The sequence below is a fragment of the Aplidium turbinatum genome, chromosome 3 (genome assembly GCF_918807975.1).
Source record: "Aplidium turbinatum chromosome 3, kaAplTurb1.1, whole genome shotgun sequence".
NCBI classification, from domain to species: domain Eukaryota; kingdom Metazoa; phylum Chordata; class Ascidiacea; order Aplousobranchia; family Polyclinidae; genus Aplidium; species Aplidium turbinatum.
The window spans coordinates 5,050,679-5,074,589 of record NC_137474.1 but is presented as its reverse complement, the minus strand read 5'-3'; the positions used below and the strand labels follow the sequence as shown (position 1 = coordinate 5,074,589).

The 23,911-nt window shown below is 36.7% G+C and overlaps 1 protein-coding gene across 1 annotated transcript in view; it reads left to right on the top strand.

Annotated features, from left to right (window-relative positions):
- The window catches only part of LOC145766099 (dynein axonemal heavy chain 3-like), a 135,389-nt gene that overhangs the window by 85,913 nt on the left and 25,565 nt on the right, over positions 1-23,911 (top strand). Inside the window, exons 33-58 of the mRNA XM_082577758.1 lie at positions 401-542; positions 1,285-1,515; positions 2,255-2,466; positions 2,875-3,042; positions 3,460-3,547; positions 4,103-4,233; positions 4,352-4,452; positions 4,665-4,797; positions 5,282-5,397; positions 6,249-6,342; positions 6,863-6,957; positions 8,390-8,594; positions 9,798-9,815; positions 11,678-11,704; positions 12,361-12,599; positions 13,490-13,643; positions 14,012-14,193; positions 14,871-15,018; positions 18,205-18,354; positions 19,127-19,313; positions 20,199-20,348; positions 20,614-20,804; positions 21,184-21,368; positions 21,866-21,971; positions 22,427-22,560; positions 23,288-23,510. Coding sequence (XP_082433884.1) covers positions 401-542; positions 1,285-1,515; positions 2,255-2,466; positions 2,875-3,042; positions 3,460-3,547; positions 4,103-4,233; positions 4,352-4,452; positions 4,665-4,797; positions 5,282-5,397; positions 6,249-6,342; positions 6,863-6,957; positions 8,390-8,594; positions 9,798-9,815; positions 11,678-11,704; positions 12,361-12,599; positions 13,490-13,643; positions 14,012-14,193; positions 14,871-15,018; positions 18,205-18,354; positions 19,127-19,313; positions 20,199-20,348; positions 20,614-20,804; positions 21,184-21,368; positions 21,866-21,971; positions 22,427-22,560; positions 23,288-23,510 — 3,810 coding nt within the window. The remainder of the gene's footprint in view (positions 1-400; positions 543-1,284; positions 1,516-2,254; positions 2,467-2,874; positions 3,043-3,459; positions 3,548-4,102; positions 4,234-4,351; positions 4,453-4,664; positions 4,798-5,281; positions 5,398-6,248; positions 6,343-6,862; positions 6,958-8,389; positions 8,595-9,797; positions 9,816-11,677; positions 11,705-12,360; positions 12,600-13,489; positions 13,644-14,011; positions 14,194-14,870; positions 15,019-18,204; positions 18,355-19,126; positions 19,314-20,198; positions 20,349-20,613; positions 20,805-21,183; positions 21,369-21,865; positions 21,972-22,426; positions 22,561-23,287; positions 23,511-23,911) is intronic.

Sequence of the window (23,911 nt, the reverse complement as noted above, 5' to 3'; positions counted from 1 at the left end):
TCGGTTACTGGAAATGATTGCTTTAGTACTAAAGGTCAAAGCATTAAAAAGTAACAAAGATAATTATACAATATCCAGAATTAATTAAATCGTGTAGTGGTAAACTAGTGAATTTCCTTCTCCACTGAAAGGCATGATTTGTTTTACTGGAGTTTTTGTTTATGTTTAAAAACATCTGTTTTAACTTCTATTTGACAAAACTTAATGATTGTTATTTTAAATACTACAGTACTATTTTACTTTAATATATTTCGGGCTACTGAAAAAACGTTTTGCACTCTTATTCTTATGCATCAAAAAATGCGTGGCAGTTAAAGGGTTAATTCAAAGCACGAAAAAAACAATGAACCTCACCATGGCTTCTGGTTTTGAACAATTCTTAAAAACCTTACCATTGCAGGTTTTGTCTGTGGTTGCCCAACAAATCCAAACTATCCAAAGAGCTGTAGCCGACCAAGCGGAACATTTTGTTTTTGAAGGAACGGAGATATCACTGGACCCATCATGCACAATCTTCATCACGATGAATCCTGGATACGCCGGTACATTTAATAATGACAATAACTACATATAATAACTGAATATCTGCACAAACAGGTCACAGACCAAATCAATTAACCCTAATGCTGATTGACTGTAAAATCATTTGAGTATATGAACATTCAGAAATATCGGAAGCAATTTAATGTTAAAATCTTGGACAGCTATCCATCGCATCAGTTGTCGTTTATGTGTACAACAGTGTGTACAACAGTTTGCACAACAGTGTACAACAGTCAGCCATCAGTGTAAAACAAGAAATTAGATGTCAGCAGGATAGTTAGCGTCTACAGTAAAGGCTATTTTTTCGTTGAGTCAATGAGTAGGCGGAGATTAGTTGTTTCTTTGGGAGAAAAATAGATGAAACCTGTAGCGTTGACAGGAGGTCCAAGAAGTACTTTTGGACTCGGAACTGGGATGATCTGAGGGGGGCGTAACCTTTCCAAAATGTCCGGGAACTAAAAGAAACCACCGTGTATTCTTTGGATATAATATGCTTTTCTTAAAGATAGTTTGATATGGGGCCCGAGAATTGTATTGGTACCGGGCCCAAAATATCTTCTTGCCGGCCTGGATGGAACAGCCAACTATTATGGAATCAGTTAAGCGTACATACATAAACTTATCGTGTTAGTTGAGCAATTAATCGGTTTTGTTTGCACGGTTTTTAAAACTTTCAAGGATTCAAATCTGTCTCATATCCATTTAATGAAATAAAAACACTTGTTGTTGCATGTTTTAAAGGGCGAGCCGAACTACCTGACAACCTGAAAGTGCTATTTCGTACAGTGGCGATGATGATTCCAGATTACGCATTGATCGCGGAGATCTCTTTGTATTCCATGGGATTTGTTGATGCGCGGAACCTGGCTGCCAAGATTGTAGCAACATACCGCTTATGCTCGGAACAGTTGTCTTCTCAGCACCATTACGATTATGGAATGCGAGCAGTGAAGTCAGTACTGACGACAGCAGGTATAATGTTTAATTTCACATAGCGTTGAAACTATCTTTGAAGCAAAATGGAAATAGAGTTGCTTCCATCAAAGATATTTTGCTGTTAGCGCTTTACAAGGGTATTTTCAGCACCCTCGTTATTAGTTACGTTATAACCCTTATTGCAATCTATTCCCTCATTCACTGAATATTAAGAGGACACCAAATCTAATGTTATTTTTATGTTTTTTTTTATATGACCCGACACGGTATCCAACCCACTTCTAAATTAACCTACTATGCTAAATTAACCTATGCTAAATTAACCTACAATGCTAAATTAACCTACTAATCAGTTTTTTGACTTCTTATCATCTTGGACAGCTTCACCGTTATTTATGTACTATTATCTCTTTGTCTCAATTATTCAATTATAATTATCATTGATGAGTTAAGGGTGGCTGCTTGACTTGAAGACCTTGAACGGTCACTTCGCAGCCTCCCGCTGCTGTGATGCTACCATCATTTTTTACTCGTTTTTTTTTTATTGTAAACTTTTCAACAGTTTTACTGTACATTGTGTTTTGATTTATTGTACATATTTTTTCGCAGCGGCCAATAAACAAACAAACAAACAAACTTCTCCAACATCCACTTCGGTGGTATGACTGAATAACTTAATTGCTGCAGGTTATAATCTTTGTTAAGTAATTGCACTCTTATCAAGTTTTTTTGTTTTGTTTGTTTAATAAAACATTTATTTTTGTGCTTAAAACAGAAAATCTGAAACTGAAGTACGTCAACCAGCGTGAGGATGAACTAATGCTTCGAGCCATCACTGACGTCAATCTGCCGAAGTTTTTATCTCATGACATTCCACTGTTTGACGGGATCATTTCAGATTTATTCCCTGGAGTGAAGTTACCCAAACCCGACCATGGGGCTCTGGAAAAAGCAATTCACAACAACATTTTGCAAATGCACTTGCAGGTGTGTGAAGAATCCATAACATTGTTAGTTGTCATATCCAAGCTTATTCTCTATAGTTGAAGCTTTAATTAAATTAATGCGATAGATTACGCTTCGCTTCTAGCAGCATGATCGTTGCTAACTTTACAATGTAGATATTATTAACGACTTGTTTTAGCCTGATGCTGCGAGTTCGCTGTGGTAGTAGCGGTTTGCACTGGCTTTGGGAACACAGTTTACTATAGCACATGACTAGGAAATTGCGTTCCGAAAGCCAGTGCAAATCGCTATTACCACAGCAAACTCGCAGCATCAGGCTAATACAGGTCGTTAGTATCTACATTTGTGATTTTAGATTAATGCTCACATTTTAATATCTACTAACATGTATACCATTGCACAGTTTCCTTTTCTTATGTTACTTTGCAGCCCATTCCATGGTTCACGGAGAAAATTATCCAACTGCATGAAATGATGAAAGTGCGCCACGGCTTTATGGTCGTAGGAAAAGCATTGGGAGGAAAAACCACTTCCTACAAAGTTCTAAGTGCTGCGTTGGAAGAAATAGCTGTGTTGGACGAAGTAGAAGAATTGCCGGTAATTGGAAATGCGTTGGCGTACATGTAGTTGCTTAATGGCATCAAATATCGTAAACGACTGACACTGCAAATGTACTGTAATTGAGGTAAACTGACAGCTTTATGGCCAATTATTCATGATATGTGTGACTTGCTTTTGAATAGAATTGGCGTAACCATACAGCCTAAGCTACACTGAGCGTAGGCTAAACGTATATTTTAGTAATCGACCTCATCTTTTATCAGTGGAAGTACATTTTGTTCTTGAGAACAATTGTTAAGTATAAGTTTACGTGTTGTTAAATCCATACACATCCTTTTTTAAGCAAATATCACTCACACTGTTTGATAATAAGTTTTTTGCATTTGTTCAATGGAATCTTGCTTCATGAAAATACAAGTTTACGATATTTTTAAGAAAATATTTAAACTATAGGTAAGATATCGTGTTATCAACCCCAAAGCAGTAAGCATGGCTCTACTGTATGGAAGATTTGATCCGGTGTCGCACGAATGGTCGGACGGTGAGGCAATAAACTGCTGTTTTGAAAAGTGTTATCTATACTATAGCTGACGTTTTTAAAATGATGCCAATCATAACCTTTCAGATTTTTAAAGAAACTTTGAAAAACTTGGATCGATATTTTTTCCACACAAAATAATTACACTAGAAAAGAAAACAGCATAGAAAACTTAGACTCTTGTTTTTACTTTATGAATAAAAATGAAACCTTACTGACTTATAGAAGTTTTAAATATTTTTAATCTATAACGTGCGCTTGTAGAAATAGTATGTCTTTACTCTGAAATCATTACATTAGTTTTGGGCAATATTACTGCATAAAAGACACTATTGTGCAAACCTCTCAATGTTACCCAAGCAAACACGGACACTATGGATGATATAAAATAAACAAAACGGCTCAAAGAACGAAAATGACTGTAGTCTCCAATATCTGTAAATTCACTTGTTTTGTTTATTTAATCCTTTTCTATATTTTGTCCTTATTGGTGTGTAAATAGCTCAAATACAAAATTGATAAAGCTGACTAATATAATAAAAAAAACTTTTGTTGTAGGCATTTTAGCAAACACTTTTCGTGAACACGCCACAAGTACTGATGAGAGAAGGAAGTGGTTGATCTTTGATGGTCCAGTAGATGCAGTGTGGGTGGAAAATCTCAACACAGTGTTGGATGACAACAAAAAGGTAAGAAACTTTGCAAGCTATACGAAAATCTCTTTTTGCATAAATTTTAATACAACTTAGCTTCCCTGCTTGCGCTTAGCTTTGCTTATTTGCAGTAAAATACTAAACTTTGTCGCAGTTGTGCTTGATGAGCGGTGAAATCATTGCGATGAATTCCAAGCAGAACATGATGTTTGAAGCGGAAAACTTGGAACAAGCTTCTCCCGCTACAGTGAGCAGGTCAGTCTATTACATAATTGCAGCATGACAATGCTTTGGTATGTCTTAATAAAAACTCGTGCTTTTTAATTTGCTTTGCTCATAAAAATGTTCGTTAACTTGGAGTGGGGTTTGTATTTGTAACTGTTTTTTACAAATACGTTTGTATATTACAAAAAGGCTTGTTTTAAAACTGTGCGTGCTCGTGCAAGTTACACTTTGCAATTCATAAGGTGTGGAATGATATACATGGACCCAGAAGAACTTGGCACTACAGCGCTCGTGACGTCATGGATGCAGACGAGTTTGCCAGAGTGTTTCACAAAGCAACAAAAAGACACTGTCCGGATGTTATTCAATTGGCTGGTAAGGGGGTCTGTAACTTCAAATTGTCTATCTCGACGTGAAATCTAAGTTGAATCGCTTGTTGTCTAGGTTCGTCAATCTGATTAAAAAATGCCCTAATACTGCATTAACTAAACGATTGAATTAGCAATACGTCAGTAAACTTAACTCCTTTGAGCACCATTGCTAAATTTTCTTCAACCTATTAGACAATGCGTCTTCTTTTTGCTGATGAGGACAATTTCTGTCACGATTTATTGTCAAACCGTCTGATTACAAGGATCAATTACCAGAACTCACCTCTAGAAGATTGACAAGTTGATTAAATTTTAGTGCTACAGATTTCTTGCTGAAACATTTTTCTAAGCCACCAGTTTAGCTTCAGGATTTGATCCCTTTTCCTTTTATGAAACAATATTTTAATCACTGAAAAGCATGTACTATTTTAATCAATAAAGTAATTTTTTAGCTAAAAAAGGTTTAAAATTATATTCTTTGCATGCAGCTGCCACCATGCTTTCAGTTCGTACAGAAACATTGCCAGCACATTCTCAAGCTTTCTAATATGCACATGACTCTCAACCTACTGAAACTGTATTCTGCATTGCTTCAAGAGCTGTTGTAAGTTGATGGTGCTTGTTTGCTGAGTAATTTAGACTCGTCTTAAATCGCAACAACTATCTGCGGTTTTTTAAAGGTATACTCGTTTTTGTCTAAACGTTATTTGTTCAGCCCGCAAAGAAGCGGGCTCATCCCCCGATACAGAGAGCAGAATGCTCAGTGATGGCGAACCTACCTGTAACCCACTCTTCTGCTGAGTGGCAAGCAAGAATGAAGTTTAGTACCATTTTTAAAAAGTCTTCGGTATGACCCAATAAGAAATCAAACCCACATCCACCGATGCAGAAGCGGGCATTTGAGCCACTAGGCCGTGAGTCGGTAGTTGGTACTTATTCTTTTTGTTGTTGAACCTCAAGCATTTGTTCTAAAAAAATTTGCATTGATAAACTTTAATTAATTTTCGTGGTGTTCTTTTATCTTTCAACACATTGGCAACATTAACCTAAATCCAATCAACGACGAAACAAGCCTTTCTGTACAGAAGGGTAGCTTCACAGCACTGTTATGTTCAAAATATGACCAGCTCAGTGGCCGAGCAGTTATAGCTTTCCGCTCACGTGCTGGTAGGTCTGGGTTCGACTCCAAGTTAGGTCATTCCAGTCATATCGAAGACTTTAAAAACGGTACCGATTGTGTCCTTTCTTGCATAACACAGTGAGAACAAGCCAAGTAATAATGTGGTGACATCGTAAATCTGATATAAAAAAAGAGCTTTGTCCTTAAAGGTATTAGACGTTGTAGAGCGACAATAAATAAGCCATAACATTATAATGATGTTCAAACTATTGAATGACGTCACTCCAAGTTAGAGATGTAGCATCAGGACATAACATGGACTGTTTGTTTTGAAGGGACAGTTCATTCGATGAAGACGACGTAGCAAGCATATCAACAATGACGACAGATGACACGCAGGAGGGAAAGGTTTCTGCTTCGCAAATGAAGGCGAGTACCCACTTTGGCATAATTGATCCTTTTGATGTCTATTGACGTTAAATTGATGTAAAATGGCTTAGGCCTAATTGTGCTACTGAAGATATCCAAGCTAAATATTCCACTGTGTTTTCACAACCGATAAGTTAGTTTACACGTCACTGTGAATGAAAAAAAAAGTTATGTTTAATTAACTGTGAGTCAAAAAATAATATTCAGTAAAATTATTCAGGTAGAAATCCGTCGCGGTAAAAAGTGCCTACGACAAATAATTTCCTCAAAGGAAAATGTGATGTAGCCGAAAAATGTTCCTCAAACTATTAATATCATGAAAATATTTATCATAGAAATTATATGTCTACTGTACATTCAGACAAATACATTTGCTATCTAACTCACATACAAGAGTGTCATTATGTGGTTTGCAAAGGTGCAAATACGTCCTTTCTGTGAATATCACGCCGATAAATTTAAACTTTAGCCTATGTTGTAACAAAGACGACAGCATTCGTTGATATTCACTGTTTTACAGACCATCGAAGAAAATGGAAATATGATTGTCGCCCATTTTCTATTCTCCTTAGTATGGTCCGTTGGAGCATGCATAGATGCAGTTTCCCACGAAAGGTGCGTTTTAATTAGTATTCTGATCCAAACGTTGTACACAATATACCAAGCAGCAAAGCTTTGTACAAAAAGAAAACCATGAAAACAAAGCCTGGTGCGGTGGCTGAAGGTAGAATTCTATTTTTGTTCCACTTTCAAAGTAATCGGTGAGTTTTGTGCTAAAGTTGACTTTTACTTTTCCGCCTGTCAAGAAGCCTAACTCAGGCGACAGTCCAAGCTATACAGTACATTGTTCAATCTATTGACATTAGAGAAATAAAACATAGTAACTTTAGCGGGTTTAGCATACTTTATTTCACACAAAATATAACATAATTAAATAAAATAAACTCAAACGTTTTCGACACGTACGTGTGTCCTCATCAGGAATTAAATCTGCAATACATAAAATGAAAAATCGTAAGATAAATTTGACTATGCACTGTAACTGTAACGACACTCTGGACTGAAAGCACAAACTGAACAAATGATACGAGAATGATTGCGAGTAAATTATGCGGTGGGAAACAGATCACGTGAGGTGTAGACTACAGGCATTGGACAAAACAATTAGAACACACACAAAAGGAACGATGAGCCACAGGCGAATAACTGCCGGTTGAGAGATGGATTGTTACGTTTGATTCTTAAGGCTTCCATGATCTTAGTCTGAAAATCAGATCTGCCTCGAGAGATGATTTTAAATTGGTCGATCGAGACATTGTCAGTGCACGTTTCACAAGAGGCGATGTGCTCTTTAATTGCACTTTTAGTTGTTAGGTTTGGGTTTATTTTAGTTGTTAGGTTTGGTTTGGGTTTATTGCACTTTTAGTTGTTAGGTTTGGCAGTTATTCGCCTGTGGCTCATCGTTCCTTTTGTGTGTGTTCTAATTGTTTTGTCCAATGCCTGTAGTCTACCCCTCACGTGATCTGTTTCCCACCGCATAATTTACTCGCAATCATTCTCGTATCATTTGTTCAGTTTGTGCTTTCAGTCCAGAGTGTCGTTACAGTTACAGTGCATAGTCAAATTTATCTTACGATTTTTCATTTTATGTATTGCAGATTTAATTCCTGATGAGGACACACGTACGTGTCGAAAACGTTTGAGTTTATTTTATTTAATTATGTTATATTTTGTGTGAAATAAAGTATGCTAAACCCGCTAAAGTTACTATGTTTTATTTCTCTATGGTTCAACAAAGCAAACTCTCTACCAAAGCTTTACTATTGACATTAGTCGACTGTCTTAGATAAGGGAGATCTATACGATTATTTCGCTGACTGTTTTGAGTCCGATATTTAATGTGATGAAACGTCCCCTATCTTTTCATCTTGTCTTTACAAACCACAGCAAAAAAATGTGTCACCATGGTGTCACTTACAATTAGGCAAACTGTATGTTCTTTGTCATTTTATTTGTGATGTCATAATGTGAAGATTGACAACAACAGGTTCAATGACTTCTTTCGGGAATTGTTTGATTCTGATGGTATAAAAATGGGATTTCCCCGTCCTCGAGAACTTCGTATTCCAAGAAATCTCCTCATCCCGAAGAAAGGAAGCGTGTTTGATTACGTGTACGTGAAGAAAACGTATGGATCATGGAATCGATGGGCAAGTCTGACCAAACCTCCCGAGCTGTCAGATTCAACAAAGGTAAGATTGTTATTGGTTGGGAACGACAATTATATATTTGATAGACAAAACAAAGTAACTTCAATGGGTTTTATACTTTATTACACAAAGATTTATAACATAATTAAAATAAACTCAAATGTTTTCGACACGTACTTGTGTCCTTATCAGGAATTATTTTAAATCTGTAATATTAATTAATTATAATTCTCATTTTATGTATATTGCAGATTTCAAGTAATTCTTGATGAGGACACAAGTACGTGTCGAAAACATTTAAGTTTATTTTAATTATGCTATATTTCTATGTGTAATAAGATATATTTAACCCGTTGAAGCTTGTTTTGTTTCTATCAATGAAATATTGTCGGCTGCATAGCCGAGTGGTGAGAGCGCTAGCACGGCAATCGAAAGGGCGCCGGTTCGACACCGCTCAAGAGCATGCGGCTGTGTCTTTGGCAGGACACTAAAAGGTATGCCTGAAGGTGGACACGAAGATTGGCTTCCTTGCCTTCCCGTCCACTTAATCTAAATCTTCAACCACCAGGTGTAAGCCTGGATACGACGAAAAAAAAGAGATATTTTTTGTCGTAACTGCAGACAGTACGTAACTGTTTCGACTTTAAGGTCTTCTCAGTGCAGTTTAGGTCACTTGGCGTGGTGGTTTTTCCATTTGTGGTACGCATGGAACCACAATTGGGTACTTTCACCCACATTTGTCCAGTGTTTCAAAATTTCGATCAAAAAGACGGAAAAAGAAGAATCGTCGTGTAAGCTTTCAAGCATTTCATTAAGTGTCTTGCCGAAAACTCAATGGCGTGCTCTGGAACGGTATCGAACCAACGTCCTTCTAAGCGTGTTATAGACTTTCTAACAACTTTGGTACTCGGCCAAAATTGATATAAAAAATAACAAATTTGTTTCCCAAGCTCACAGTGCCCCTCTCTACGTTAAGTAAACTAATTTTGCATGCGTTCAATGCTGCTGCCTTTTCTCAATAATTCATTTTGCAAAACGTTTCATGAAATAAACTAGATGGAAAAACATTATCATCACTTGACACGGTTTTCGACGAAATGGAATTTAACTCCCAATAGTGCTGTCAAAAACGCGTTATTCCAGTCTTTGAAGCTAATTTAGATTCAATCTAAGTACCGTTTTTGTTCAATCAAGATACAAATAGGTTAATCTGTACTGTTTCTTGATTCTTTATGTATTGCAAAGGAATCTTTGGATAAACAGGTAAAGCACTTTGATGGAATGTTTGACCATTTCAGTGCATAAAATATTAGCACAATATATGTTACAGATATAAATCACATGATCATGTTTGATGTATCAGAATACTTGATTTATTGCACATTGGAATCATGTCGTTTTGTGATGTTCTTTTAATGTTAGAATTTGTTAAGCCATGGCTATCTTGAGATACTACCTGAGTTGTTACATGCTGGAGGCTTTTTAGCTTTTCTAATTTCAGTCAAACAGAAACACTCGTAAAAATCAGTTAAATGTAACAAATCAGATTGCATCTCCAGGTAGCCATCGTTTAAGCAAACATAGAGAACAAATTTGCTGGTTCTAACTTATTGAGTATTCATCTGTGGAATGGAAGTAATATCCCAGAGACCACTTTATCGGATACATAGGCTATTTTTACCAGATCTGGATGAAGATATGTTCCAGATTAAGTGGTTGTCTAGGATAGTTTGCTTCAGTTGAAAGCAGAGTTGCATGTAATCCCTCGTATAGCGTTGAAACACTTCCTAATCAGAAAAATTATTTGGAATCAAAATTGGGTCGAAAGTGACATTTCCTGATTGAATAAACTAGCCGAAAAGTAAGATGGCCTACATGTTCAATGTCTGCATAAGTCAGGCCTTAAATTTGGTCTGGTTTGTGCAGTCGTAAGGCCAAGTTTGACTTGAACGACTTAACCAAACCTACAGCACTGGTTAGAAGAATATTCTGGTCTCAGTACATAATTTCCCTGTATAATCATTTTTGAATAGGGAAATCATTAATTTTCGTTTCTTAAGAAACAATTTAAAAGACATTTGCATGAAGAGATAGTGATTCTTGGTTATAGCTTGCAGCGTCAAGTATAAATGTTTTGATTGCATGAACCTTAAGCTCTTTGCATTGAATCAAAAGTGCAAGTCTTTGATTGCTAGCAACAAGTCTGCCTGTCCCATTGGTGTTACAACACAGTTTAATCAATTTCTTAAGAGATTAAACTTACAAAGAAGATATTGCATGAAATTGTTTCGTTTGACACATTGATTCTTTCATTGCCGATGAACAGATCTACTAAGATGTTTATTATTTTTCTTGGTTTATAAATGTTTCTTTTCGTATGATAATTTTTTAAAATCTATATTTCTGTAACTACATCTTTGCGTAGACACTTAGGCTATGCATGCCACGAAACCGCGTTCACGCGCTTCTAAGTTAACATAGCATACATCACAAACGCATTTCCATGAATTGAATCTTTTGATCTTGCGTTGTGTCATTTAATCAGTATTGATTTATAGCAAGTTGTAACTTCAATGCTTACAGGCCACACGTTTAAGGTCAATGAAAATTTATGGTCGCATTACTCACTGCATGCTGATTAGAAATGATCATAGTGACTTCGCATACAAAACAAACGACACTCAAATCTGTATTGTAATGTGTTGTAAATTACTTTAGAACTGTAACTTTAGCTTGTACGGCTACAAGCTATTTTTCTGACTGTACTAATTTTGCTTAAGAACAGTAGGAAGCTTTGCAGTCTATAAATTAATTCCGTTTGATCATAGCTGACAGTAGCCATAACGTGATAGATATCTTGAAGAAGTCAGTAGTAGGCTACCTAAACGATAAACCGTTGAAAAATAAGCAAACTACCACTCATGAGCATTTTGTGAAGTTTAGCTTATACAGTAGCCTACTTACCAAACACAGAGTCTAAAGACATTAGTCTCTAAATTTTTTTGTCGCCATTTTTTTTTTTCTTAATCATTTATACTTGAAGTTCATGGACTGCAAAACTTTTTATTGTTTGGTTAACGCTTTTATTTTTCTTCTCGCATGGTGGCGCCATGGCATTGCTGCAGGGAGATCACAATATGGTTCGGTTAATGGTAAGATGAAGTTTGTAATTATACGCAGCAGGATAGAAACATCGATACAACAATTAGGAATAAAAAGCAAGAGATTCCTAGATTTCTGCATGAAAACTTTCCTCTTCCGTTTTATTTCTTTCTGCCGCAATTTCTTTCGTGTAGTGTCACTTCAGTTTTATTTACTTTGGCACTTAATTGTCTTGTTTATTCTTTAAAATCATTTAAGTATTTCATCAGTGTAGTAAACTATAAAACCAGTATTAGCTGACAGAAACTGTATCTGCAATTATGTATATGCTGGTGCAATGTGTTAGTATTGCAGTATCAAAAATGCCTTTCGCACTGCATTTAATTTAAGTTCGCTCTGTCAATGCTAATACGCTGGTTACATTGCTGTATAAACAATAGCAGCAGCTCGGATTCTTCACACACGCAGCTTGTGGCATTGAAAAGCAAAGTTCAATCTTAGAAAAGCGGCCATTATAAGATCATTTTTACATATCTATATTTTCCTAAGTTACAATATGCGCAGTTAATATAGCTTTCAAGTGATACTTTTCAGTGATATCTTATTTATTTTTTGAAATTATGTCGTATCATATTGATGTATTGCATCACTTACAAACGTTCATGTACTAATATTCAAGATTTTAATGATTATTTTTGAATTTCAGCTAAATAGCGTGATTATCGAAACAGTGGACACTTTTCGGCAAGAGTACTTTCTGCGGAAGTTCATCTCGGGAAACCAACCGCTGCTAATTGTGGGTCCAACTGGGACCGGCAAGTCGGCCATCACCAACGGCTATCTCCGCAATTTACCCAAAAAAGACTACACCGTAGTTAATGTGAACTTTTCAGCGCAAACAAGCGCCAGCCAGACCCAGGAAATGATTTTTTCTAAATTAGACAGGTAACTTATTTGATGGATTGGTTGTGGGAATAATTACCCTCTGACTGAAAGGGTCTTCAAGCCTAAACCTAAACAAAGCCTAAGGCCTTTAAACCTAACCAAAGTATTTTTTCATAGAAATAGGCTTTAACCTACTTGTAGTGGCTTTAAACCACTGACACAAACCTAAACTTTGAGGTTAATAGGGAGAATTTTTCACTTGTTATTGAATGGTTGTTCACTGCGTAGGTTCCCATCTGTTAAAGTCCATTCGTTTTACATCAATGTGGTAAATCAATGGCCAAGTCTGTCGATCTGGTCTTCTCTGTCTGGTCTTCTCTGTCGCTCAGCAGCATAAGTTGTAGTCTACAATCTATTCAGCACCTTTGGGGGTCAACGTATTGGTTTTACTCATAAGGTGAAAAATTGCATTCCAGTTCACACTGAAGAAACAAACTTTAAAAAAAGGACGAGAAAATAAAAATAGATTTTCCGCGTTTTAGAGTTAAAATAATCGAGTGGAGCAGTTATAGTAAGCACTTATCTGCTTGCGCGGCGGAAAAGCGATTTCGTGAATTGGAATGTGGCTTCAATACCAGCTCGTGCACACTCAAGACTTCGTATGAAAAGAACAATAAATCTTGTGATCATCTAGCCCCAAGTGTTATGGCAATGGAACTTGCGAAAAAAATACCGTTTGATAAAGACACTTCTTGATTCTTCCACATTATTCTAAAATATCGTACGATTGTACGACAAAGGATTAACAAATTTGTTTTACGCCTACAAGATAAATTGAAAATTTTCAATTTAGCAAAAAATTACCCCATTCTGAACTAGTTAGGCGTCAACAGAAGATTTTAGGTATTTTTATAATTTGCCGTTTTAAAAGCTATACTCTGTGTATGTAGACGTCGCAAAGGAGTATACGGCCCGACCCCGGGCAAACAAATGGTGGTTTTTGTTGATGACCTAAACATGCCCGCTAAGGAGCGCTATGGAGCTCAACCAGCAATCGAATTGCTTCGTCAGTGGAAAGATCATGGCTACTGGTTTGACATGAAGGTAATATTTAGTTTTTAATTTGCAACAATTTGTCGTAGCGCTGCCACTCCCAAGAAAATCAGATTTCCATAAATGTTTTGCAGCAGGCCTATAGTAGTCCAGAACTTGTGATCCATAGCTGGTATTGCAAAATTGTAACGCAAAACTTGTATTTAACTTGATAGGTTTAATTATTACCCGTTTTACATAACATTAAAAAAAGCGCTAAATCATTCAATGTTGGACAATTATCTATTGTTAAAGCTGATAATTTTACCTCTACTTTGACTAAATGTTTCTTATAATTTACTAATAGCTGTACTGATGAGTACTTGAGTTCTGATGAGTGCTGTATTTCTAAACTAAATTTGTTAAATGCTGAATTTCAGGACACCAGCGTTCTGCATTTAGCCAACATGTCGATGGTGTGTGCCATGGCGCCACCTGGCGGTGGTAGAAACGAGATTACAGAACGGTTTCTTCGCCACTTCAATGTGCTGGGTATCCATGCGTTTGATGACGAAGCAATGAAAACAATATTCCTCCCAATGCTGGATTGGCATTTTAACAGGTCGGTTGCAGAATACATAAGTATGTAGATAAAGTCATTTTGTCGTAATAAGAGCCGTTGAAAAGATCCTTTGGGTTCGGTAGTAGCCAGAGATTTGAGGTCATCAAATAAGAAACCTCTGAAAGCACAATTTCAGACAACAGGTAGTGTTTGGTTCGTTTTTAGCCCCCTGGAAAGATTCCAAGGCTCAAAATGATCCAGGGCCTTTAAAATGTTTCTATGACGGGGCCTAAGTACCCCTTGGACTTTCTGCTAATGTTAGCCTATTAGTCATAATAAATGCCTGAATCATGTTTTTATACCAATTTGTGGTCATCTATACATTCGGTAGCCTATACGACCTATATGTTTGTTTTGTAAATCTGTTCTTACGATTTGTCTCATGAAGACCTATCTATTGTAAAAGCAGAGCAGGTGCGAACTTTTATTTAATTATTCATGGAATATATGCGATCAAAGATCGTACAAAAATGATGAATTTTAAAGAGAAATACTTGTGTTGAACAGAGCGAGATGATTGACAAAAAGCAATAGGTTTGAATAAAAATTTTGTCGTTCATGTAATCTTCAGTAGGCCTAAAGGTTGTGCACTAAATTCAACATAATTTTAAACCTACGTTTGAGTTTATTGTTCAGTGAATGTTCTGATTAGTTCTCGTGCATTGTGTTTGATTCAGGGGATTTGACAATGCATTGAGACGATTTGGTCGCATTGTCATATGGGCAACCACAGACGTATACACTCAAGCTATATCACAATTTCTACCTACACCAACTAAATCGCATTACTTGTTCAACCTACGAGATTATGCCAGAGTCATCCAAGTAAGCGTTAGTTAGGCTATTTGTTGTGTTGTAGTTTTAACACCGTTCACCTCTATACCCAGGGTGTACTAAATTGGGTGGGCATAATTACTGAAAGAAAGGTGGTCGAAAGACAAGAACTGGCTACCCTACTCTCGTTAGTGCCAAAGGCCTAGTATGATGAGAACAGTATCTTCTCATTTTCCAAAGCCAAATGAGTAGGCTATGACAGGGCTTCCCAAACTTTTTTGATTGCGACCCCTTTTAATCTCCTAAAATTTTTCGCGACCCCCTTTACGGTTAAAAGGATAAACAATGCGAAATATACGTTTGTGATGTTTATTGAAAGGATTAATTTAAACGAAAACTAAAAACAAGCTATCCGTGTCCGTAGGCTACTCGAAACCAATAAACTTACTTTACTACTTGTAGCCTGCTGGAAACAAAACCAAAAAGTAAACACATTTATTCAGTGTGATGGGTGCGACTGCTTTCTGCTACAAAGCAAGTCGCTCGATGTTTGTCAATGCTGGTCTCAAGGCAGTTTCAATGTTGCTTACGCTGGAACAGTATTTTCTCAACGTTGAAAACACTGACACGCACATATACGTGGAGACAAACGGCAGAAGTGCGGTTAGGCTACTGCTTAGTGCTTAGCCATATAATGGTGAATATTTCGCTCTAACGTTAGGCTAAGCCAAATAGTGTGGAACTTTTTCTAGAAAATTCAAGAGTCAAATAATAAATCTGCAAATTTTTCCTGAGATTTTAAAGAGAGGTGCTCGGTACTTTGTTTTTGCATTGCAAATAGGTTTTGGATCCAATCTAAATTCATATTGTCCAATTTTAGAAGAAAATACTGTTTAAACTCTTTCAACAGTCTTGGCAAGTGTCGACAACCAGAGGCTTAAAGGCATACTAAAGGAAAATTTCAAACCGGAATTAAGCATTAAAATAAGTAAACTGAACATTCAAGAATACATTTCAAAAACAATTACCGAAAAAAATTTGTTTTCAATGGCGTTGGCAAGGCCCAAAGTCCAGTGTTTCATTTATTTTCATTTTTTTCAAAATGACCAAAACGTGCAAACACTGCTCGAGAATACGTCATAAAAGCCAGCAATAACAAAAGCCACGTTACCACATCTGATGTTTTGAGCAAACTGTCTGCTGTTTTGATGTTAAAATGTGCTGTTTTGATGTACATACATACATAGCCTACAGTCAAATCGCCCGCAGTAACAATTATTGCGTGATCGGTTGATTGCTAGCCTTTATGACGTAGACTGTACAGTCGCACGCTTCGTTGCTCAGGCTCAATCTCGTTTTGAAAGCTCTGACAAAAGCACGCGCACAATGGTGGTCAGACCGCAATGGGGCAAAATTTTATTGAAAATCGTTTTATGGTAGCATGTTAAACACAAAGAACGTGGAAAATCGCCAAGTCAGGTTTTTCCTTTAGTACCCCTTTAATAACGTTTGATTCCACATCACTGTTAGATAAAAACTTTTCAGTAAATGAGAATATTGCAGATAAAGCATTTTCAATCTTTTGTTTCTAGCTGTTTATATTTTTGATGAAGGCTCTAACCAGTGCCGGTCTTAGGGTATTTCGGGCCCTGTGCGAAATATGTTTTGCAGGCCCCAATGCAAAGCTATGTCTCTATGTTGAGTCTGGATGCAACCTATTTCGTCCCCTGAAAAATTCGTACCCCGATTTCGCACCGTGAAATCGTATAACAAAATCAAATTTCGACCTATTTCGTCCCCTGAAAAGATCAAGAAATTTTGAAATGTTTGCGGCAACTCCGATCAGCGACTTCGGCTATGTCGTTTTTTTTCTCGATCTTTTCAGGGTACGAATTGTTCAGGGGACGAAATAGGTTGAATTTGTTGAGTCTCTATGTTTTCTTGTTGCTAATTCCTTTGTTGAATTTTTCCATTGAAAATGACAAAATTACTGCATTTTCTGAGTAAATTGCGGCCCCCCTAATTTGCGGGCCCTGTGCGATCGCACGGTTTGCACACCCCAAAGACCGGCACTGGCTCTAACTTTAGATTTCAATGTAAAAACTTTCTTTTTATTTACATCGAAAATGTTACTATTTTCTCCTTGAAAGGAGAAATTAAATTAGTTCCCTTATTCAAGCAAACCTGACAAATAGCATGATTTGAAAAGCCTTTCCAAAAACGGCGGAAAAGTCTAAACTTTTTTCTCGTTGGAAAAATCACTTAATTTTTTAACACTAATAACTTTTTAAAGCATTAGCTTTAGTTTAAAAAAAAAAGAAGGTAAAATTTAGTTTTGAAATCCACGTTTACAATGCAGCAAAGAGGGTTTTAAACTCCCATTCCATATTTCACTTTAATAAGTTTATATTATAAACTTGCAAAATACGGGTAGCCTATTGAGTGCACGACTCTTAATGAAATTAATAACTTTCACAGCATCTTGCACATAAGTGTTAATATGCAGTGCTTTGTGTAAAATTTGTATACTTTCTGCGACCCCCGAAGTTCGTTACGCGACCCCTCAAGGGGTCGCGACCCCCACTTTGGGAAGCCCTGGGCTATGAGACTACCTTTACCTTAAACACTTTCTATTTCAATTGCTTGAGTTTAACTGAAAGCGTCTTCCAGCAAATGAGTTTCACAATGGCTTGAAGTTATGATAAGGCTAGATTCAGACAAAGATTTCATCTTGCTTTACACATGACATAGGCTACATGTTAGATGTACAAGATTAAATGTGGGATTTTACCGTTTACCGCGACACGATCGCGGCGAGCGAATACCGATTGAAAGTGGTTCCTAAGACTGAAAATAAAACACTGTAAAGTGTAAAAGCTTAGTTATGGCCGTTTCGCATGCTTACAGAGGCTTTGGTTTACCGATGGCACTTTTATCGCGATTGGTACAGTGTTTAATGTTTAGTGTATGCTTGATGCAAAATAGAGAGCTGTCCTTGAAGTGCGTTACCATAGAGGGCCCCCACAATTTGAACTATCCTTTTTCAATTTGAAGTTGGTTTGCAAAACTGGATGTTAATTCGCAGAGCTATTTATGAGATGAGTCCTATTCATTTCTTCTCCATTACATTCTGAATTACTAAAAACGTCATAAAGAGTTTTCTAGGGTACATAGTTAAGTGAAATCTCTCACTAAAAGCATGGTCCTTAGAAAGTTCTAACCAAAACTACTCATCAGGGAATCTTGCTGTTCCGAAGCGATGGATGCCCAGAAGGAATTCCTGGAGCGATGAAGATTGCCAGGCTGTGGGTCCATGAAGTCTACCGCGTCTTCTATGACAGACTAATCGACGATGCAGACCGAGAAAAGTTTTTCGGTATTGTCCGAGTAAGTTACTCACAAAAATATTCTTTTAGTCTAAAAGCAGGTCCTAAAATGAAGATAGGTTCGTGTAAATGTAAATCATTCCATTTTCAGTCATTCTTCTGATAGCTTGCTTATTTTATTATTTTACTTATGACACAATGAAACTCTTAAACATCATAGTACAATACATTGACATGTTGTTTGGGATCCCCATACTAGGCGTAGGCCACCAACACTGTTGGGACATCGAAATTTAAAATGCCAAAACAAGCAAATGTATTCATTCTTGCTTGTTGATACATCACAGACGCGGGTGGAACTGCTCATTTCAGTTAAAGCTAATAAGTGAATATTTCAGTAGACTAGTGTACTTCTACGATACACAAATCTCAACGTTGCTGACAGGGAGACTAAGAAAACAACAATGACGCAGCGTGACCATTCTTTGGGTGTTCACTTTTTAAAAATTTGTGTCGACTTGCATTTAAAAAGACCCTGGGTGCGGTTCACCTGAGTCACAGCCATTTTTTTTTTTTTTTTTTAAATACAAGTAGATCATGTGCTTAAAGTTTACTGAAAAAGTAAGCACGCAAAAAACTCACGCTACGCCAATGCGAAACAGCCATACGGTGTGGAAGTCAATTGCCCACGCAGTAGGAATGTTAGATAAAGTTGGTTGTCAAATTCTTTGCATTTTCTTTACTGTTTCCAGTATGCTAACTAACTAATGGCGCAGGAACACTTTGGATTTCACCCCCAAAATAAATTTCCATGAATTTGAAACATTTTTCAGATCGCCACAACTGTGCACTTCAAAGAGAAGATGAACATAATATTCCAGCACTTGGTAGGTGGGAAGAATACTCGGCGTGATGTTTCAGATCTTCATATGAGATCTATCTTCTTCGGGGATTACATGACTCCTTTGGTTGAAGATGGTCCTGAGGATCGACTTTACAATGAAATCACAGACATGGAGGGTAAGTTTGGAACTCTATGTTGTTAATTAATTTGAATTTTCAACCTGAACTAGGAACAAACGGTTTAGATTTTGTGCGAAGTTGCATAAGTGACTTTAAATCATAAAGATGGAACACATGGCTCGACGGAACAAACGCCGCTCACCATTCTGGATTATACCATGAAACAATACTGATCAAAAATCTTTGTTTGCAATATGTGTTGATAACAGTTTGTAGTTTGTCAAAATTTTTAGTCATTTAGGGCATTTTTGAGACAAAATATACAAAATTTGTAAACCTATTTCAAAAGACTATTACAGTAGATATACAACAACTTTCATGTTTTGATTTTTTTCTGGCAGTTACCGTTTTCAAAATACAGCAGTTCAAACTTAAAGCCTTGCTCAAGCTAAATTTTGAAAAATGCATCAAACAAAACGTAGTAGTTAAAGACCTCTGTTATGTAATGTAATCCGTAGCGTTGACAACGGGGTCCATGATGTTCTTTTGAATCCTGGCCCGAGATGATTAAGACAAACACTTTGCCAAATATATTATGGATAGGAAACAAGAGCCTTCCCCTAAAATATTAAGGGCTCGTAACCTTTTCAAGGGGTCCGGAACCCCAAGGGTCCGTAGTCCGGAACCTTTCAAAGGGGTCCGGAACGTTTCAAAGGGGTCCGAAAACTTAAAGAAACCTCTGCATATTCTTTGGACATAGTGCATTTTTCTTAGAACTGTCTCAATTTGTGGGCCCGAGAATTTCATTGGTACCGGATCTAAACTATCTTCTCAACGGACCTTAGTGTAATGAAAGCAAAACGTTAGCAAGAAATAATGTCAGTACCATACGGGTTTTTTCTATCTACTGATTCTCAATGCAAAGGTTTTTATATTTTTCAGAACTCCGCGCCAAAATCGACCACTATCTGGATGAATACAATAGAACGACGAAAGCTCCAATGGACTTGGTAATGTTTCAATTCGCCATTGAACACATCAGTCGAATCAGTCGAATTTTGAAGCAGCCAAATGGACACGCACTTTTAGTCGGTAAGAAATTGTGTAGCACTTAAATACCTTGTAGTTTGCAAGTGCACAAAAAATAGTTTAAAGACTTAATTCTTTTCTTTATTAATATGATGAATCATTTACGTGCGACATTGGAATTGCTTGAATGTTAATTTCTTGCTGGTAGAAGTGATCTTATCATCGTGCAATTTGGTTTATATTGTTGAAATTGGATGTACAAAGGTTTTCGTTAGGAACAATGTTTGAAAAACATCTCTCTGTGACGTAACAAAAACGTCTTTGACAGGAATCGGAGGCAGCGGGAGACAATCCTCCGCTCGCATCGCCGCCTTCATGGCTTCGTATGATCTCTTCCAAGTTAACGTTACAAAGTCATACTCGTGCGTGGAATGGAGAAACGATCTGAAGAAAATATTAAGAAGTGCTGGAGAAGATCTTAAACCAACCGTCTTTCTTTTTGGGGATTACCAGATCAAGGTATTGACCTTAGAATTTAGTTTTATGGCAACAGCTATTGACTGAGTATTAGAAGTGAATCTCGAAACAGTGAACAAAGCGTTGATTCTATTAATACATACAATAGTTCTCCAAAGTTTTAAAGATTGCATAATACTTGGAAACTTCCGTGTCGTTTTTCGTGATTGATCAATAACTTGAAACCATCAATAGGAGTTGTTCTTCTAATGTTATTCATAGCCTACAATAACTTACTTAACATCTGTGTTTCTTTTCTTCAAATCATCTTTCCGTATCCATGTTCAGTTGTTTAGCGCTAAAAATTATCACAAATGAACTTTACAGAAAACTTTTTTACTCGTAGTATAAAGTATTTTTACATAGACAATTCTTGTAATAGGACGAATCATTTCTGGAAGATTTAAACCTTCTCCTGAACACTGGTGACATCCCCAACATCTTTGAAAATGAAGAGCGCTTGGAAATCATTGACAAGATGCAAAGAGAGACACAGATCAACAAAGACGACAAGACTGAGATTACCCCTTTGAACATGTATTCACAATTCATCGAAAGAGTGAAAAGGTGAGAATTTGTCTCCAATTCCAAACGCTTTGAATCAAATTCTAACCTTTAACAGTGTACTATAGTGTAAACGCATAATGTACTGATAGGCCAAAGACGCCGCGTAATGGTAATTATGTGGCACTGTGCACAAACTGCTGTTGGGCGACGCAAGACCTGCTACTTGAGGGGTGGCTGATGTTTTTGTCATTCATACGAGACCAACACAACATGGTGTCAGAAAAGGAATTCGAACCCACGCCTTCATTCGGAGACAGCAAAAATAGAAAATGAACCGTTGAATACATTTTTTTAATTGTATCTAAGTGGAAAAGTGTGATATATATGATGGTGAGATCTTATGACTATAAAATGGTATTTTCAATAGAGTTTAGTTTTTTTGTTTTTTTTTTATAGTGGAAGCAATCATGTAGGCTGCACATGTTATGCAATGACCTCATACGACGAAGAAAGAATGTTATGCAATAAAAGACAATTTAATTTCTGTATCTTTTTAGATGTCTTCACATCGTCTTAGCTTTCAGTCCAATTGGAGAAGATTTCCGAACCAGACTTCGAAATTTTCCTTCGCTCATCAACTGCTGCACCATTGATTGGTTTCAAGTAAGCAAGTTCTGTGATCAATTGTCTCATTAACTGTCAAAACATTTATTGTCCTCAGACTGGAAAAATTTTTTAGAAACTTAATTTTGACAATTTTTCGTACATGTAAAAACTTTGAATTTTTGACATAGACTGGATTTAATTATTTTATGGAGGTTGGTAGATTGAAAATTATGCCATCGATTAGGCGCAGCTGAATGTACAATTATTATTCTCCAAGTACAATGCACAACTGTAAACACCGAGAATTGAAATATTGTTCGTAGGTCTCGTCGCTCTTTATGCATAGCGTGATGTTTAACAGCCTAATCATCGGAGCTAAGTCGGTATTGTACATGATATAGCTACAGTGCTGTTTATGAGACAGAATTTGGCAAAATCGAACGTATTAGGTTTAAAAAACGCAGTAAAGCTTTCGTAAGATAGAAAGGTCTTTCTTCTTGTTTTAATGTTAGGCTTGGCCAGATGATGCTTTGGAGATGGTGGCAAATCATTTCTTAGATGACGTCGAAATGGGACAAAGTATGCGCCAAGAAGCGGTTCAGATGTGCAAGCGATTTCATCAGGACGTCAGATCACTCTCTGACAAGTAAGTTTAACCTCAATGGCGAATCCAAAGGGGAATTTAGTTTCTTTTTGAAAAAGACACAAGGCGGTTGACCGTAACACAGTAAAACCGTTTTAATATTAAAAATTTCTATCTCGTAACTCTTGTAACAACAAAAACGATAGTTTTTAGTGGTGCCGTAGACTATTTGCTTAGTAATGAGGCTATCGCTGAAATGTTCAGTCAGTTTTAAAATTGAAAATTATTCTGACTGGGAACTACTTTGGCTAAGGCTACTGTATGACTACTGCTTCCATAAAATGCTTAGATAGACTCTACTTGGTAAAATCGTTGTGATTATAATTACATGCAGTATGTAATAGCATAAGATATATTTCATTTTATTTAGTAATGAATGTTATAATACTTATTACGATAATTGGATTGTTATTTTTTTGATAAGCTGTTGTTCTGCAAGCACTGCAAATGATTTCGATACGTTTTTGAAAGTTTGTAGCTCAAGTTGCTGCGATTCAGAGCTGACGGATTACAGAAAAAGTGCAAAAACAGTAAAAGTCAACCGTTCTCAACCCAGTAGATGTAGGCTACTTGGTATACGCAAAGCCAATGTCACTGCAATGCTTTGCTTAATGTTTATGGCAGTGACATTCGCAAAACAATACAAAGTAAACATTAGAGCACTATTTACCCTTAAACAAGAGTAAACAAAGTCAACTATTTTGCTCAGGAAATATTTTGTGTTTCACAGATACTTTGAATCCTTACGAAGGCGAACTTACATCACACCAACGTCTTACCTTGAACTAATAAAAACGTTTAAACGGCTGTTGGAGCGGAAACGTTTTGATATTCTCTCGTTCAAAAATCGTTATGTTGTTGGCTTGGAGAAACTTCAAAACACTGAGCTGGCAATCAACGAAATGCAAAAATATCTATCTGAAAAACAGCCTGTGCTCGAAAGGCATTGTCTTGTACGTTTTAGTTATTTCGTGCAGATCTATTTGTTTCATTTATCTACAAGGTTGTAATATTGCTCGGTTTGTTAATTAAAGATTGAATTAACATTGTGAAGTTTTTTCAATTATGGAGAAAATCATCAACGGAGCAATTCCCAATCATATACAGAACAAACAGATGTGAACACAAGATAACGCATGGTTGATCATTCACTATCTCCGCTTGCAGCAGATTGCGCATCAACATGCATGGGTTACTTGACAGGGTTCCATGTGATTTTATGAGCCGTACTGCTTCCATGCTGGCTCAAGGCAGATTGGAAGAGGGTGATATGTCACCAGATTATTACCCGATTTATCCTCACTGCGTTATGCAAGAAACAACACAATCGGTACCATTTTTAAAGTCTTTGGTA